Source organism: Pseudophryne corroboree, chromosome 5 (assembly GCF_028390025.1).
Source record: "Pseudophryne corroboree isolate aPseCor3 chromosome 5, aPseCor3.hap2, whole genome shotgun sequence".
In the NCBI taxonomy this organism is placed as follows: Eukaryota; Metazoa; Chordata; class Amphibia; order Anura; family Myobatrachidae; genus Pseudophryne; species Pseudophryne corroboree.
The window spans coordinates 33,421,014-33,439,595 of NC_086448.1; the positions used below are offsets into that span (position 1 = coordinate 33,421,014).

At 52.7% G+C, this 18,582-nt stretch overlaps 1 protein-coding gene across 2 annotated transcripts in view; it reads left to right on the top strand.

Annotated features, from left to right (window-relative positions):
• RHPN1 (rhophilin Rho GTPase binding protein 1) overlaps positions 1-18,582 on the top strand; it is a 157,584-nt gene that overhangs the window by 113,106 nt on the left and 25,896 nt on the right. For both annotated transcript variants that reach the window (XM_063921208.1, XM_063921209.1), the window contains 2 exons: positions 4,301-4,457; positions 15,639-15,758. In XM_063921208.1, the coding sequence (XP_063777278.1) occupies positions 4,301-4,457; positions 15,639-15,758 (277 nt within the window). The remainder of the gene's footprint in view (positions 1-4,300; positions 4,458-15,638; positions 15,759-18,582) is intronic.

The following is an 18,582-nucleotide window of genomic DNA, read 5'->3' on the forward strand; positions in this document are numbered from 1 at the left end:
AGATCTCCTCTACCTGCGCTCTCCTCTGCTCAGGAAGATCTCCTCTACCTGCGCTCTCCTCTGCTCAGGAGGATCTCCTCTGCCTGCGCTCTCTGCTCAGGAGGATCTCCTCTGCCTGCGCTCTCTGCTCAGGAGGATCTCCTCTGCCTGCGCTCTCTGCTCAGGAGGATCTCCTCTGCCTGCCCTCTGCTCAGGAGGATCTCCTCTGTCTGTGTTTACCTCTGCTCTGGAGGATCTCCTCTACCTGCGCTCTCCTCTGCTCAGGAGGATCTCCTCTGCCTGCGCTCTCTGCTCAGGAGGATCTCCTCTGCCTGCGCTCTCTGCTCAGGAGGATCTCCTCTGCCTGCCCTCTGCTCAGGAGGATCTCCTCTGTCTGTGTTTACCTCTGCTCAGGAGCATCTCCTCTGCCTGCGCTCTCTGCTCAGGAGCATCTCCTCTGCCTGCGCTCTCTGCTCAGGAGCATCTCCTCTGCCTGCGCTCTCTGCTCAGGAGCATCTCCTCTGCCTGCGCTCTCTGCTCAGGAGCATCTCCTCTGCCTGCGCTCTCTGCTCAGGAGGATCTCCTCTGCCTGCGCCCTCTGCTCAGGAGCATCTCCTCTGCGCTCTCTGCTCAGGAGCATCTCCTCTGCCTGTGCTTACCTTTGCTCTGGAGGATCTCCTCTGCCTGTGCTTACCTCTGCTCTGGAGGATCTCCTCTGCCTGTGCTTACCTCTGCTCTGGAGGATCTCCTCTGCCTGTGCTTACCTCTGCTCTGGAGGATCTCCTCTGCCTGTGCTTACCTCTGCTCTGGAGGATCTCCTCTGCCTGTGCTTACCTCTGCTCTGGAGGATCTCCTCTGCCTGTGCTTACCTCTGCTCTGGAGGATCTCCTCTGCTCATGAGGATTCCCTCTTCTCTGCTCTGTATATGCTCCCCTCTGCTCAGGAGCATCTCCTCTGCCTGCGCTCTCTGCTCAGGAGCATCTCCTCTGCCTGCGCTCTCTGCTCAGGAGCATCTCCTCTGCCTGCGCTCTGCTCAGGAGGAACTCCTCTGCCTGCGCACTGCTCAGGAGGATCTCCTCTGCCTGCGCTCTGCTCAGGAGGATCTCCTCTGCCTGCGCTCTGCTCAGGAGGATCTCCTCTGCCTGCGCTCTGCTCAGGAGGAACTCCTCTGCCTGTGCTCTGCTCAGCAGGAACTCCTCTGCCTGTGCTCTGCTCAGCAGGAACTCCTCTGCCTGTGCTCTGCTCAGCAGGAACTCCTCTGCCTGTGCTCTGCTCAGGAGGAACTCCTCTGCCTGTGCTCTGCTCAGGAGGAACTCCTCTGCCTGCGCTCTGCTCAGGAGGATCTCCTCTGCCTGCACTCTCTGCTCAGGATGACCTCCTTTGCCTGTGCTCTCCTGCTGAGGAGGATCTCCTCTGCCTGTGCTCGCCTCTGCTCAGGAGGACCTCCTCTACCTGTGCTCGCCTCTGCTCAGGAGGACCTCCTCTGCCTGTGCTCGCCTCTGCTCAGGAGGATCTCCTCTGTCTGTGCTCTCCTCTGCTCAGGAGGCTCTCCTCTGCCTGCGCTCTCTGCTCAGGAGGATCTCCTCTGCCTGCGCTCTCTGCTCAGGAGGATCTCCTCTGCCTGCGCTCTCTGCTCAGAAGGATCTCCTCTGCCTGTGCTTACCTCTGCTCTGGAGGATCTCCTCTGCCTGTGCTTACCTCTGCTCTGGAGGATCTCCTCTGCTCATGAGGATTCCCTCTTCTCTGCTCTGTATATGCTCCCCTCTGCTCAGGAGCATCTCCTCTGCCTGCGCTCTCTGCTCAGGAGCATCTCCTCTGCCTGCGCCCTCTGCTCAGGAGCATCTCCTCTGCGCTCTCTGCTCAGGAGCATCTCCTCTGCCTGTGCTTACCTCTGCTCTGGAGGATTCCCTCTTCTCCTCTGATCTGTATATGCTCCCCTCTGCTCAGGAGGATCTCCTCTGCCTGCGCACTGCTCAGGAGGATCTCCTCTGCCTGCGCACTGCTCAGGAGGATCTCCTCTGCCTGCGCACTGCTCAGGAGGATCTCCTCTGCCTGTGCTCTGCTCAGGAGGAACTCCTCTGCCTGTGCTCTGCTCAGGAGGAACTCCTCTGCCTGCGCTCTGCTCAGGAGGAACTCCTCTGCCTGCGCTCTGCTCAGAAGGATCTCCTCTGCCTGCACTCTCTGCTCAGGAGGATCTCCTCTGCCTGTGCTCGCCTGCTGAGGAGGATCTCCTCTGCCTGTGCTCGCCTCTGCTCAGGAGGATCTCCTCTACCTGTGCTCGCCTCTGCTCAGGAGGACCTCCTCTGCCTGTGCTCTCCTGCTGAGGAGGATCTCCTCTGCCTGTGCTCGCCTCTGCTCAGGAGGATCTCCTCTGCCTGTGCTCGCCTCTGCTCAGGAGGATCTCCTCTGCCTGTGCTCGCCTCTGCTCAGGAGGACCTCCTCTGCCTGTGCTCTCCTGCTGAGGAGGATCTCCTCTGCCTGTGCTCGCCTCTGCTCAGGAGGATCTCCTCTACCTGTGCTCGCCTCTGCTCAGGAGGATCTCCTCTACCTGTGCTCGCCTCTGCTCAGGAGGATCTCCTCTGCCTGTGCTCGCCTCTGCTCAGGAGGATCTCCTCTGCCTGTGCTCGCCTCTGCTCAGGAGCATCTCCTCTGCGCTCTCTGCTCAGGAGCATCTCCTCTGCCTGTGCTTACCTTTGCTCTGGAGGATCTCCTCTGCCTGTGCTTACCTCTGCTCTGGAGGATCTCCTCTGCCTGTGCTTACCTCTGCTCTGGAGGATCTCCTCTGCCTGTGCTTACCTCTGCTCTGGAGGATCTCCTCTGCCTGTGCTTACCTCTGCTCTGGAGGATCTCCTCTGCTCATGAGGATTCCCTCTTCTCTGCTCTGTATATGCTCCCCTCTGCTCAGGAGCATCTCCTCTGCCTGCGCTCTCTGCTCAGGAGCATCTCCTCTGCCTGCGCTCTCTGCTCAGGAGCATCTCCTCTGCCTGCGCTCTGCTCAGGAGGAACTCCTCTGCCTGCGCACTGCTCAGGAGGATCTCCTCTGCCTGCGCTCTGCTCAGGAGGATCTCCTCTGCCTGCGCTCTGCTCAGGAGGATCTCCTCTGCCTGCGCTCTGCTCAGGAGGAACTCCTCTGCCTGTGCTCTGCTCAGCAGGAACTCCTCTGCCTGTGCTCTGCTCAGCAGGAACTCCTCTGCCTGTGCTTACCTCTGCTCTGGAGGATCTCCTCTGCCTGTGCTTACCTCTGCTCTGGAGGATCTCCTCTGCTCATGAGGATTCCCTCTTCTCTGCTCTGTATATGCTCCCCTCTGCTCAGGAGCATCTCCTCTGCCTGCGCTCTCTGCTCAGGAGCATCTCCTCTGCCTGCGCCCTCTGCTCAGGAGCATCTCCTCTGCGCTCTCTGCTCAGGAGCATCTCCTCTGCCTGTGCTTACCTCTGCTCTGGAGGATTCCCTCTTCTCCTCTGATCTGTATATGCTCCCCTCTGCTCAGGAGGATCTCCTCTGCCTGCGCACTCTGCTCAGGAGCATCTCCTCTGCCTGCGCTCTCTGCTCAGGAGCATCTCCTCTGCCTGCGCTCTCTGCTCAGGAGCATCTCCTCTGCCTGCGCTCTCTGCTCAGGAGCATCTCCTCTGCCTGCGCACTGCTCAGGAGGAACTCCTCTGCCTGTGCTCTGCTCAGGAGGAACTCCTCTGCCTGTGCTCTGCTCAGGAGGAACTCCTCTGCCTGCGCTCTGCTCAGGAGGAACTCCTCTGCCTGCGCTCTGCTCAGAAGGATCTCCTCTGCCTGCACTCTCTGCTCAGGAGGATCTCCTCTGCCTGTGCTCGCCTGCTGAGGAGGATCTCCTCTGCCTGTGCTCGCCTCTGCTCAGGAGGATCTCCTCTACCTGTGCTCGCCTCTGCTCAGGAGGACCTCCTCTGCCTGTGCTCTCCTGCTGAGGAGGATCTCCTCTGCCTGTGCTCGCCTCTGCTCAGGAGGATCTCCTCTGCCTGTGCTCGCCTCTGCTCAGGAGGATCTCCTCTGCCTGTGCTCGCCTCTGCTCAGGAGGACCTCCTCTGCCTGTGCTCTCCTGCTGAGGAGGATCTCCTCTGCCTGTGCTCGCCTCTGCTCAGGAGGATCTCCTCTACCTGTGCTCGCCTCTGCTCAGGAGGATCTCCTCTACCTGTGCTCGCCTCTGCTCAGGAGGATCTCCTCTACCTGTGCTCGCCTCTGCTCAGGAGGATCTCCTCTACCTGTGCTCGCCTCTGCTCAGGAGGATCTCCTCTGCCTGGTCTCGCCTTTGTGTGCCCTTCTGTGACTGTTGTGTTTTTGTCTCCACCACTCTAGGTTGAAGACGTATATACGTTGGTATACAGAACCATGATGCATCCACCTGTTAAAGACTATGTCCCTTTCTCTTGGACCACCATGGTCCGTGTAAAAGCCGAACATTTCAAGGCACTGTCCCACTACCACGCTGCTAATGCTCTGTGTGACTTCTCCAGTGAGTATCTGCTTGTCTTATGCTCCCATAGAGGGGTCTAGTCACCTGTTCTAATCCAAATGCTCCACTCCTAATACAAGAACCTCTCTCCCCCAACTAGTAGAACCAGCATGCCTTGTAGTTGGTCACACTGCCAGTGCTGCAACAAATGCTGCTCACTAGACGACACTCGGCCTGCCAGTCAGGGAAAGATCGGGATACACCATTAACCGTTTCATTTACTTGTGCAATACATATTTGCTTTTGGGTTATAAACAAACCTTTAAAATGAGAAACCGCTTTCTATCCCGATTTCTCAGACATGAATTTCTGTGCTGGTCTTCACATGTTGTGCTCGGTCTGCGTGAGAACATAAAAAAGAAATACTTATAATTAAATCTCCCTCCCCACAAGTCCAGATGTGTCCGTACGCCGCTTTGCTCTCAGCGAGACAGGTTCGCTAGTGCGGCGCCAGATCTCGCCCTAAATTTTGGTGACTCTCACACTGCCGTCACTACTGCACCATACTTACCATAGCACTTCAACTGCACGAACGTCGCACAAATACATGCTACTATCTTCTAATGTGACGCAGCCCCTCCCCTAGTGTGACACAGCCCCTCCCCTAGTGTGACGCTATGCCACGCCTCCCCCCTTGTGACGCTACCCCTCCCCTCACGCTTGTGCAGATAGGGAAGGTAACCATACTATACTGATAACCTCGTCCTCTCTGTGCTGAGCTGATTTGCAGAGCAGCCGCTGCACATTTTATCATCCATGTTATTCCATTCGCTCTTCCCCATGTACAGGGATCACTGTTAATTATTTATAGTGCTCAGTAACTATTGTTTGCTGCATTGTGAGCAGTGACAGATTCTACAGACGGAGGCAGAGACGGACGGAAACGGCTGCAGCGCCAATAATAACACGTGAATAAAACATTAACCAGCCAGACTAATTTTTCCACATTGTATCCACAAGTGGCTATTACATGAGAGCTGCAGTGTAATGGGAGGCTGAGGTGGGCTATTGCATGAGAGCTGCAGTGTAATGGGAAGCTGAGGTGGGCTATTGCATGAGAGCTGCAGTGTAATGGGAATCTGACGTGGGCTATTACATGAGAGCTGCAGTGTAATGGGAGGCTGAGGTGGCTATTGCATGAGAGCTGCAGTGTAATGGGAAGCTGACGTGGGCTATTACATGAGAGCTGCAGTGTAATGGGAGGCTGAGGTGGCTATTGCATGAGAGCTGCAGCGTAATGGGAAGCTGAGGTGGGCTATTGCATGAGAGCTGCAGTGTAATGGGAGGCTGAGGTGGCTATTACATGAGAGCTGCAGTGTAATGGGAGGCTGAGGTGGCTATTACATGAGAGCTGCAGTGTAATGGGAGGCTGAGGTGGGCTATTACATGAGAGCTGCAGCGTAATGGGAGGCTGAGGTGGGCTATTGCATGAGAGCTGCAGTGTAATGGGAAGCTGACGTGGGCTATTACATGAGAGCTGCAGTGTAATGGGAGGCTGAGGTGGGCTATTGCATGAGAGCTGCAGTGTAATGGGAAGCTGACGTGGGCTATTACATGAGAGCTGCAGTGTAATGGGAGGCTGAGGTGGGCTATTGCATGAGAGCTGCAGTGTAATGGGAAGCTGACGTGGGCTATTGCATGAGAGCTGCAGTGTAATGGGAAGCTGATCTGGGCTATTGCATGAGAGCTGCAGTGTAATGGGAGGCTGAGGTGGCTATTGCATGAGAGCTGCAGTGTAATGGGAAGCTGATCTGGGCTATTGCATGAGAGCTGCAGCGTAATGGGAGGCTGAGGTGGGCTATTACATGAGAGCTGCAGTGTAATGGGAGGCTGAGGTGGCTATTGCATGAGAGCTGCAGCGTAATGGGAAGCTGAGGTGGGCTATTGCATGAGAGCTGCAGTGTAATGGGAGGCTGAGGTGGCTATTACATGAGAGCTGCAGTGTAATGGGAGGCTGAGGTGGCTATTACATGAGAGCTGCAGTGTAATGGGAGGCTGAGGTGGGCTATTGAGAGCTGCAGCGTAATGGGAGGCTGAGGTGGGCTATTGCATGAGAGCTGCAGTGTAATGGGAAGCTGACGTGGGCTATTACATGAGAGCTGCAGTGTAATGGGAGGCTGAGGTGGCTATTGCATGAGAGCTGCAGTGTAATGGGAAGCTGAGGTGGGATATTGCATGAGAGCTGCAGTGTAATGGGAAGCTGAGGTGGGATATTGCATGAGAGCTGCAGTGTAATGGGAAGCTAAGGTGGGCTATTGCATGAGAGCTGCAGTGTAATGGGAAGCTGAGGTGGGCTATTGCATGAGAGCTGCAGTGTAATGGGAAGCTGAGGTGGGCTATTGCATGAGAGCTGCAGTGTAATGGGAAGCTGAGGTGGGCTATTGCATGAGAGCTGCAGTGTAATGGGAAGCTGAGGTGGGCTATTGCATGAGAGCTGCAGTGTAATGGGAAGCTGAGGTGGGCTATTGCATGAGAGCTGCAGCGTAATGGGAGGCTGAGGTGGCTATTGCATGAGAGCTGCAGCGTAATGGGAGGCTGAGGTGGGCTATTGCATGAGAGCTGCAGTGTAATGGGAAGCTGAGGTGGCTATTACATGAGAGCTGCAGTGTAATGGGAGGCTGAGGTGGCTATTACATGAGAGCTGCAGTGTAATGGGAGGCTGAGGTGGGATATTGCATGAGAGCTGCAGTGTAATGGGAAGCTGAGGTGGGCTATTACATGAGAGCTGCAGCGTAATGGGAGGCTGAGGTGGCTATTGCATGAGAGCTGCAGTGTAATGGGAGGCTGAGGTGGCTATTGCATGAGAGCTGCAGCGTAATGGGAGACTGAGGTGGCTATTGCATGAGAGCTGCAGTGTAATGGGCAGCTGAGGTGGGCTATTGCATGAGAGCTGCAGTGTAATGGGCAGCTGAGGTGGCTATTGCATGAGAGCTGCAGTGTAATGGGAGGCTGAGGTGGCTATTGCATGAGAGCTGCAGTGTAATGGGAGGCTGAGGTGGGCTATTGCATGAGAGCTGCAGTGTAATGGGAGGCTGAGGTGGCTATTGCATGAGAGCTGCAGTGTAATGGGCAGCTGAGGTGGGCTATTACATGAGAGCTGCAGTGTAATGGGAAGCTGAGGTGGCTATTGCATGAGAGCTGCAGCGTAATGGGAGGCTGAGGTGGCTATTGCATGAGAGCTGCAGCGTAATGGGAGACTGAGGTGGCTATTACATGAGAGCTGCAGTGTAATGGGAGGCTGAGGTGGCTATTGCATGAGAGCTGCAGTGTAATGGGCAGCTGAGGTGGGCTATTACATGAGAGCTGCAGTGTAATGGGAGGCTGAGGTGGGCTATTGCATGAGAGCTGCAGTGTAATGGGAGGCTGAGGTGGCTATTGCATGAGAGCTGCAGTGTAATGGGAAGCTGAGGTGGGCTATTGCATGAGAGCTGCAGTGTAATGGGAAGCTGAGGTGGCTATTACATGAGAGCTGCAGTGTAATGGGAGGCTGAGGTGGCTATTGCATGAGAGCTGCAGTGTAATGGGAAGCTGATCTGGGCTATTGCATGAGAGCTGCAGCGTAATGGGAGGCTGAGGTGGGCTATTACATGAGAGCTGCAGTGTAATGGGAGGCTGAGGTGGCTATTGCATGAGAGCTGCAGTGTAATGGGAAGCTGATCTGGGCTATTGCATGAGAGCTGCAGCGTAATGGGAGGCTGAGGTGGGCTATTGCATGAGAGCTGCAGCGTAATGGGAAGCTGAGGTGGGCTATTGCATGAGAGCTGCAGCGTAATGGGAAGCTGAGGTGGGCTATTGCATGAGAGCTGCAGCGTAATGGGAAGCTGAGGTGGGCTATTGCATGAGAGCTGCAGTGTAATGGGAAGCTGAGGTGGCTATTACATGAGAGCTGCAGTGTAATGGGAGGCTGAGGTGGCTATTGCATGAGAGCTGCAGTGTAATGGGAAGCTGATCTGGGCTATTGCATGAGAGCTGCAGCGTAATGGGAGGCTGAGGTGGGCTATTACATGAGAGCTGCAGTGTAATGGGAGGCTGAGGTGGCTATTGCATGAGAGCTGCAGTGTAATGGGAAGCTGAGGTGGGCTATTGCATGAGAGCTGCAGTGTAATGGGAAGCTGAGGTGGCTATTGCATGAGAGCTGCAGTGTAATGGGAAGCTGAGGTGGGCTATTGCATGAGAGCTGCAGTGTAATGGGAAGCTGAGGTGGGCTATTGCATGAGAGCTGCAGTGTAATGGGAAGCTGAGGTGGCTATTGCATGAGAGCTGCAGTGTAATGGGAAGCTGAGGTGGGCTATTGCATGAGAGCTGCAGTGTAATGGGAAGCTGAGGTGGCTATTACATGAGAGCTGCAGCGTAATGGGAGGCTGAGGTGGCTATTGCATGAGAGCTGCAGTGTAATGGGAAGCTGAGGTGGCTATTACATGAGAGCTGCAGTGTAATGGGAGGCTGAGGTGGCTATTGCATGAGAGCTGCAGTGTAATGGGAAGCTGATCTGGGCTATTGCATGAGAGCTGCAGCGTAATGGGAGGCTGAGGTGGGCTATTACATGAGAGCTGCAGTGTAATGGGAGGCTGAGGTGGCTATTGCATGAGAGCTGCAGTGTAATGGGAGGCTGAGGTGGCTATTGCATGAGAGCTGCAGCGTAATGGGAGGCTGAGGTGGCTATTACATGAGAGCTGCAGTGTAATGGGAGGCTGAGGTGGGCTATTGCATGAGAGCTGCAGTGTAATGGGAAGCTGAGGTGGGCTATTGCATGAGAGCTGCAGCGTAATGGGAGGCTGAGGTGGGCTATTGCATGAGAGCTGCAGTGTAATGGGAGGCTGAGGTGGCTATTACATGAGAGCTGCAGTGTAATGGGAGGCTGAGGTGGCTATTGCATGAGAGCTGCAGTGTAATGGGAAGCTGAGGTGGGATATTGCATGAGAGCTGCAGTGTAATGGGAGGCTGAGGTGGGCTATTGCATGAGAGCTGCAGTGTAATGGGAGGCTGAGGTGGGCTATTGTATGAGAGCTGCAGTGTAATGGGAGGCTGAGGTGGGCTATTGCATGAGAGCTGCAGCGTAATGGGAGGCTGAGGTGGCTATTACATGAGAGCTGCAGCGTAATGGGAGGCTGAGGTGGGCTATTGCATGAGAGCTGCAGTGTAATGGGAGGCTGAGGTGGCTATTGCATGAGAGCTGCAGTGTAATGGGAGGCTGAGGTGGCTATTACATGAGAGCTGCAGTGTAATGGGAAGCTGAGGTGGCTATTACATGAGAGCTGCAGTGTAATGGGCAGCTGAGGTGGCTATTACATGAGAGCTGCAGTGTAATGGGAGACTGAGGTGGCTATTGCATGAGAGCTGCAGTGTAATGGGAGGCTGAGGTGGCTATTGCATGAGAGCTGCAGCGTAATGGGAAGCTGAGGTGGCTATTACATGAGAGCTGCAGTGTAATGGGAGGCTGAGGTGGGCTATTGCATGAGAGCTGCAGTGTAATGGGAGGCTGAGGTGGGCTATTGCATGAGAGCTGCAGTGTAATGGGAGGCTGAGGTGGGCTATTGCATGAGAGCTGCAGTGTAATGGGAGGCTGAGGTGGGCTATTGCATGAGAGCTGCAGTGTAATGGGAGGCTGAGGTGGGCTATTGCATGAGAGCTGCAGTGTAATGGGAGGCTGAGGTGGCTATTACATGAGAGCTGCAGTGTAATGGGAGGCTGAGGTGGGCTATTACATGAGAGCTGCAGTGTAATGGGAGGCTGAGGTGGCTATTACATGAGAGCTGCAGTGTAATGGGAGACTGAGGTGGGCTATTACATGAGAGCTGCAGTGTAATGGGAGACTGAGGTGGCTATTACATGAGAGCTGCAGTGTAATGGGAGGCTGAGGTGGCTATTACATGAGAGCTGCAGTGTAATGGGAGGCTGAGGTGGGCTATTGCATGAGAGCTGCAGTGTAATGGGAGGCTGAGGTGGCTATTACATGAGAGCTGCAGTGTAATGGGAGACTGAGGTGGGCTATTACATGAGAGCTGCAGTGTAATGGGAGACTGAGGTGGCTATTACATGAGAGCTGCAGTGTAATGGGAGGCTGAGGTGGCTATTACATGAGAGCTGCAGTGTAATGGGAGGCTGAGGTGGGCTATTGCATGAGAGCTGCAGTGTAATGGGAGGCTGAGGTGGCTATTACATGAGAGCTGCAGTGTAATGGGAGGCTGAGGTGGGCTATTACATGAGAGCTGCAGTGTAATGGGAGGCTGAGGTGGCTATTACATGAGAGCTGCAGTGTAATGGGAGACTGAGGTGGGCTATTACATGAGAGCTGCAGTGTAATGGGAGACTGAGGTGACTATCCTCTGTTACATCTGGTCCCAGAACACCGCTTACATGGGGTACAGTATCCAGATGATTCTCCCGTACCTGGCGCACATGGCACCACGTGATCCCTCCCGCTGGCAGCGTGGCAGTGCTTACTCCAGCCGTCCTGGACTTTATATAATCCAATCATCCAGTGACCGCCAATGGGTTAGGATTGTGTGACCATCACACCCCAATTCAATACTCTTATAGGATGTGTTCTAACTTAAGATATTCAATCCTTACTTCCCAATAATTCTGAGTACACCTACTGTAGCTTCTGATGGGAAAATAAAAAATCGCTTGTCTGGACAAACCCAACGCGATGGTCACACACATTGATGTAGAACATATAATAGATCCTGCACTGTATGACCAGGGATCGCTGCGCGATAGACAGTGACTGTGTATCCTATCAGTCATGTCCCTGCTAATTGACAGTGCGCCTCAATAAGATACCGGTTACCTAACCCTATATAGCTTTACGCTGATACGTTATAGGACTTCCACGCAGCTGTCATGGGCCCTCATTCCGAGTTGTTCGCTCGCTAGCTGCTTTTAGCAGCAGTGCAAACGCTAAGCCGCCGCCCTCTGGGAGTGTATCTTAGCTTAGCAGAATTGCGAACGAAAGATTAGCAGAATTGCGAATAGAAAATTCTTAGCAGTTTCTGAGTAGCTCGAGACTTACTCCTAGATTGCGATCACTGCAGACTGTTTGGTTCCTGGTTTGATGTCACATACACGCCCTGCGTTCGGCCAGCCACTCCCCCGTTTCCCCAGGCACGCCTGCGTTATCACCTGACATGCCTGCGTTTTTTAGCACACTCCCGGAAAACGGCAAGTTACCACCCAGAAACACCCACTTCCTGTCAATCACTCACCGATCAGCAGAGCGACTGAAAAGCGTCGCTCGGCCCTGTGTTAAACTGCTTCGTTTGTTGCGAAAGTACTTTGCGCGTGCGCACTGCGGCCCATGAGCATGCGCAGAAATGCCGATTTTAGCCTGATCGCTGTGCTGCGAAAATCTGCAGCGAGCGATCAACTCTGAATGACCACCATTGTCCTGTATTCCGGGTGCTGACACAGAAAGCTTCCTGCGCACTTAGCACTGAAAGGGTTAAAGAGGCTGTTGCTGCGAGCACCATAATTTCACAGGAGCAGCGAGTGTGGCCGGTGCCATTTAATCCTGCTGTCGTCACCCAGCTGTAATACTCACCCAGGGCAAGAGCCCATTAATAAGGCCCATTCTTCAGCAGCCTGATCCCAGCTCCGTGCATCCTGCGCCGCGGTGTAAATCCCCAGATTATCCGCCGCAATCTCTTTATGTGAATTCCTTCCAGGATGATAGTTGTGCATGTTCTACAATGGCACAGTACAAATCTCTGAGGGGGAACAGTCTCGGATAATTGTATTCACAGTATAAGTACAGTACGAGCCAGTTACACCAGTAGTATATTACAGATGCATAACGTAGCATTATAGTATTAAAGGGACGCTTGCTAGACTGTTGTCCCGTTATCCGCCATGGAAGTGGCTCTTCCTGCTGCTGATAATGCAGATTATACGGACAGCTTTGATTGTAGCAAGTGTCTCCTAACCCTGGGTGATTCTGCCGCCGTCGCGTTGCCCACGCAGCTCGTAGGCTCCCGCTTTGCGCTCATAGGCTCCCGCTTTGTGCTCATAGGCTCCCGCTTTGCGCTGCTGCTTACCATTCTGTATCGCCGCTTAACAGCGTGATATGATACACAATGTTGTACTGTACCGCAGCAATTAAAGTAGAACATCCACAAGAGCGGCAGCCTTTCACCAGTATCTCAGCGCTGTGATAAACGGCTTCTCTGTATTCAGAAACGTAATACTCTATTGTGCATTTGCAGGCAGAACAATGGAACACACTCTCTGTACCATGGGGCAGATGTATTAAGCCTTGAGAAGAGTTAAAGCAGTGATAAGTGGAAGGTGATAAGTTCTAGGCCCAGGATTTTTAGGATCTAAAAAACAAAAATTAGGTTTTTTCAATCCATGTTTTAGGATTTTATAGGTTTTAAAGATCTCAGTTTAGGAATTTATACGTTGTATGAAAATAAAACAAAACCACGCAACATATCATTATGTTTGAAACACTGTGCCGTTACTACAGATGTGTCCTGCAACCACACCTCCCTACTGTCCCGATATTTGTGGGACAGTCCCTTTTTTTCTTTTTATGGTGGGGGAGGGATAGGCGATGTGTGCATGTGCACAGCGTCTCTTCATGGGAGACAGGAACTGGGCAGGGGAGGGCCTGTGTGCAGCCTCCATTGCGGCCCCCTCCTCTCCGGCAGCGAGTAAACTATGGCATTATACTAGAGTCTACTGCGCATGCGCAGGTCTCCGGTAACATGGCGCCCGCGCCTTGTTCCTGGGGAATTCTGCAGTGCACAGGCGCAAATCACTCGGAAATGGCAGCGGTAGCCATTTTCCAAGTGATTTGTGTCTGCAGTGCAGGGCCACTGCTTGGTAAGTATATTATATGGGTGCGGGGAGTGGGCAGTGTGGGCCCCCCCTGGACCCACAGGCCCGTTTGCACCCATTATAGAAAAGCCTATGGGCTTGAGGGCATGGCCAGCGGCTCACAGAGTGCCGGACATGCCTCCACAATGACAAAGACAAGGAGGCATGGCTCGCAACAACGGCATTCCTGCAAGACCACACCCCCTTTTCAGTGGGCACGCCCCCTTTTTGGTCGTGTAGAAATTAAGGGCCTAATTCAGACCTCGCTAGATTTTTTTGCAGCGCTATGAGCAGATAGTCGCCGCCTATAGGGGAGTGTATTTTCGCTTTGCAAGTGTGCGATCGCATGTGCAGCCGAGCGGTACAAAAAAGTTTTGTGCAGTTGCCCAGAACTTACTCAGCCGCTGCGATCACTTCAGCCTGTTCGTGCCCGGAATTGACGTCAGACACCCGCCCTGCAAACGCTTGGACACGCCTGCGTTTTTTCAACCACTCCCAGAAAACGGTCAGTTGACACCCACAAACGCCCTCTTCCTGTCAATCTCCTTGCGATCGGCTGTGCGAATGGATTCTTCGTTAAACCCATCGCTCAGCAACGATCCGCTTTGTCCCATACAACGCGCCTGCGCATTGCAGTGCATACGCATGTGCAGTTCTGACCTGATCACAGCGAAAAAATCTAGCGTGCAATCAGGTCTGAATTACCCCCTAAGTATGTTATCCCTGGTACATAAAACACAAAAGGAGACTGACATTTTGAGTGTACTGGGAAAGGATTAGAATAGGTTAGAACCTAAGAATCCTGGGCTTAGTGATAACGCACCAGCCAATCAGTGCTAACTGTCATTTTTTCAAACCCATAATGATTGGCTGGTGCGTTATCGCCTTCCACTTATCACTTCTCCAGGCTTAATACATCTGCCCCTATGTACGAAGACCACGGATGCCACAGAATGTATAAGTACTCTTGCAATCCGGTGATGGAGTTTGGTTGTAGCTCACTCTGTGTTTTTTTGCAAGTTGAACATACTTTATTCTATGGAGACTATGGTACAGTGTGAGAATGGGGCGACCACAGGAGATGTCTGATTTCTCTGCTGATTCCCTCTAGTAAAACAAGGAGAAGCAGCGATAGCCGGGATTATCAGAATGTAAGATCTCACGAGCAGGGCCCTCTTCCCTCTTGTGCTTCTCCTTCCCTGACTTTTACTAGCATCTACCCCATACTGCCTACAACGACACCTAACCTTCAGTTTCAGCCATCCTGATACTTATTTCATTATCATGTCCCCTTATGTTTATATACCCTGTACTTGTCCGTCATTGTCTTGTAAGTTACTGTTTTCTTATATTGCTCATTTGTTTATGTACTCTGTAACTTGGTGCTGCGGAACCCATGTGGTGCCATATATCGCTAATGAGAAATAGACCCATAATGATGACCTTAAAATTGAAGCCATTAATTGGTTGTACCTGCAATACCGTGACTGCCCACATGATTTGCTGTTGAGTCTTTGTAAATATGTGGTCACAGTGAGAACTGCAATTTACAATGAGGGGTAAATTTACTTACATTTGTGTGTGAACTTTTATTACAACCTGCTGGACATCTGCTTTGGATTGTTGTCCAAAAATACAGGATTTACTAACCATTATTTTGAGCGTACTTTGAAAAGCGTTGGCGATAGCGCCATATTGTTTCTGTGTAGCTTCCCGTCAGATTGTCCCCTTTCCAATTAGACTCTGCTGTGAAATAGACGTCAATCTACGGCAGATTCAAAGCGCTGTCTCTTATAGAACCTGGGACCTCGCACCTGCCCCTGCACATCTCTGTACATTACTGCAGCTTCTCTCCCCGTAGAGGCACCAGTTCTGCACTGACCCTCCTGGGACTGGATTTCATTATCAGAATTACAAGCAGGGACACCGTTTTGGCTAGAAGACTCAGGGGGAGATGTATCAAACCAGTGGGAGCATGTAACAACCAATCACATTCTATGTATCTTTGTGTATAATGTATTTGCTAAATGAATGATAGCTAGAATCTGATATGGGCAACACTTGTCCTCTATAGAATGTTTGATGCATCCCCCCCTATGAGATGGACCTCTGACTCTGTTATGGGGTAACTAAAGGACGACACTGGGAGATCCCACCTCCCTCATTTCAGGTTGTAGCTGGAATTATTTAGCACTTAGGTAATGATTTGTGGTGGGGTAAATGGGACCAAGCATGGATACATTGTGTAGTGACTACTTTATTATTATTATTATTATTATTATTATTATTATTATTATTATTACTACTGTGATTACAGTGTCCTGCTCATGCATATAGGATAATATCTGCTTTCACTTCCAGCCTCACCGGGACAGGAGTTGATGGATCACGAGAAGGCGTTCCTGCAGTTCCACACCACACCACCAGAGGGCCTCAACATCAGCTTCTTGCTACAAGACCAAGAGGAGCGCAGGAAACTAGGTAAGGCTCCCTCCCCGAAGAGCTCAACCAGACTCCTTTCTCCTGGAGAGGTTTGTCTACTCCAAGCTTAGCCCTGACTGTGTACTGGTGTATAAAGCTCTATGTTACCTGCAGGTGAGAGAGTGGGGAGCCGGGTATAATAACCCTGTGTTACATACAGGTGAGAGAGCGGGGGACCAGGTATAATAACCCCTGTGTTACATGCAGGTGAGAGAGTGGGGGGCAGGGTATAATAACCCCTGTGTTACATGCAGGTGAGAGAGCAGGGGGCCGGGTATAATAACCCCTGTGTTACATGCAGGTGAGAGAGTGGGGGGCAGGGTACAGGTATAATAACCCCTGTATTACATACAGGTGAGAGAGCGGGGGGCCGGGTATAATAACCCCTGTGTTACATGCAGGTGAGAGAATGGGGGGCCAGGTATAATGACCCCTGTGTTACCTGCAGGTGAGAGAGCGGGGGGCCGGGTATAATAACCCCTGTGTTACATGCAGGTGAGAGAGTGGGATCCGGGTATAATAACCCCTGTGTTACATGCAGGTGAGAGAGTGGGAGCCGGGTATAATAACCCCTGTGTTACCTGCAGGTGAGAGAGTGGGAGCCGGGTATAATAACCCCTGTGTTACCTGCAGGTGAGAGAGTGGGGGGCCATGTATAATAACCCCTGTGTTACCTGCAGGTGAGAGAGCGGGGGGGCGGGTATAATAACCCCTGTGTTACATGCAGGTGATAGAGTGGGAGCCGGGTAAAATAACCCCTGTGTTACCTGCAGGTGAGAGAGCGGGGGGGCGGGTATAATAACCCCTGTGTTACATGCAGGTGATAGAGTGGGAGCCGGGTATAATAACCCCTGTGTTACATGCAGGTGAGAGAGCGGGGGGCAGAGTATAATAACCCCTGTGTTACATGCAGGTGAGAGAGTGGGGGGCCGGGTATAATAACCCCTGTGTTACCTGCAGGTGAGAGAGCGGGGGGCCGGGTATAATAACCCCTGTGTTACATGCAGGTGAGAGAGTGGGGGGCAGGGTACAGGTGTAATAACCCCTGTGTTACCTGCAGGTGAGATAGCGGGGGGCCGGGTATAATAACCCCTGTGTTACATGCAGGTGAGAGAGTGGGGGGCTGTGTATAATAACCCCTGTGTTACCTGCAGGTGAGAGAGTGGGGGGCCGGGTATAATAACCCCTGTGTTACATGCAGGTGAAAGAGTGGGGGGGCCGGGTATAATAACCCCTGTGTTACCTGCAGGTGAGAGAGTGGGGGGCCCGGTATAATAATCCCTGTGTTACCTGCAGGTGAGAGAGCGGGGGGCCGGGTATAATAACCCCTGTGTTACATGCAGGTGAGAGAATGGAGGGCAGGGTACAGGTATAATAACCCCTGTGTTACATGCAGGTGAGAGTGGGGGGCAGGGTACAGGTATAATAACACCTGTGTTACATGCAGGTGAGAAAATGGGGGGCAGGGTACAGGTGTAATAACCCCTGTGCTACATGCAGGTGAGAGAGTGGGGGGCAGGGTACAGGTGTAATAACCCCTGTGTTACATGCAGGTGAGAGAGTGGGAGCCGGGTATAATAACCCCTGTGTTACATGCAGGTGAGAGAGTGGGCGGCAGGGTACAGGTATAATAACCCCTATGTTACATGCAGGTGAGAGAGTGGGGGGCAGGGTACAGGTATAATAACACCTGTGTTACATGCAGGTGAGAGAGTGGGGGGCAGGGTACAGGTATAATAACCCCTATGTTACATGCAGGTGAGAGAGTGGGGGGCAGGGTACAGGTATAATAACACCTGTGTTACATGCAGGTGAGAGAGTGTGGGGCAGGGTACAGGTATAATAACCCCTGTGTTACATGCAGGTGAGAGAGTGGGGGCAGGGTACAGGTATAATAACCCCTGTGTTACATGCAGGTGAGAGAGTGGGGGGCAGGGTACAGGTGTAATAACCCCTGTGTTACATGCAGGTGAGAGAGTGGGGGCAGGGTACAGGTATAATAACCCCTGTGTTACATGCAGGTGAGAGAGTGGGGGGCAGGATAGAGGTATAATAACACCTGTGTTACATGCAGGTGAGAGAGTGGGGGGCAGGGTACAGGTGTAATAACCCCTGTGTTACATGCAGGTGAGAGAGTGGGGGGCAGGGTACAGGTGTAATAACCCCTGTGTTACATGCAGGCGAGAGAGTGGAGGGCAGGGTACATGTATAATAACCCCTGTGTTACATGCAGGTGAGAGAGTGGGGGGCAGGGTACAGGTGTAATAACCCCTGTGTTACATGCAGGTGAGAGAGTGGGGGGCAGGGTACAGGTATAATAACCCCTGTGTTACATGCAGGTGAGAGAGTGGGGGGCAGGGTACAGGTATAATAACCCCTGTGTTACATGCAGGTGAGAGAGTGGGGGGCAGGGTACAGGTATAATAACCCCTGTGTTACATGCAGGTGAGAGAGTGGGAGGGGGGCAGGGTACAGGTATAATAACCCCTGTGTTACATGCAGGTGAGAGAGTGGGGGGGGGGGGCAGGGTACAGGTGTAATAACCCCTGTGTTACATGCAGGTGAGAGAGTGGGGGGCAGGGTACAGGTATAATAACCCCTGTTACATGCAGGTGAGAGAGTGGGGGGCAGGGTACAGGTATAATAGCCCCTGTGTTACATGCAGGTGAGATAGTGGGGGGCAGGATAGAGGTATAATAACCCCTGTATTACATGCAGGTGAGAGAGGGGGGGCGGCAGGGTACAGGTATAATTACCCCTGTATTACATGCAGGTGAGAGAGTGGAGGGCAGGGTACAGGTATAATAACCCCTGTATTACATGC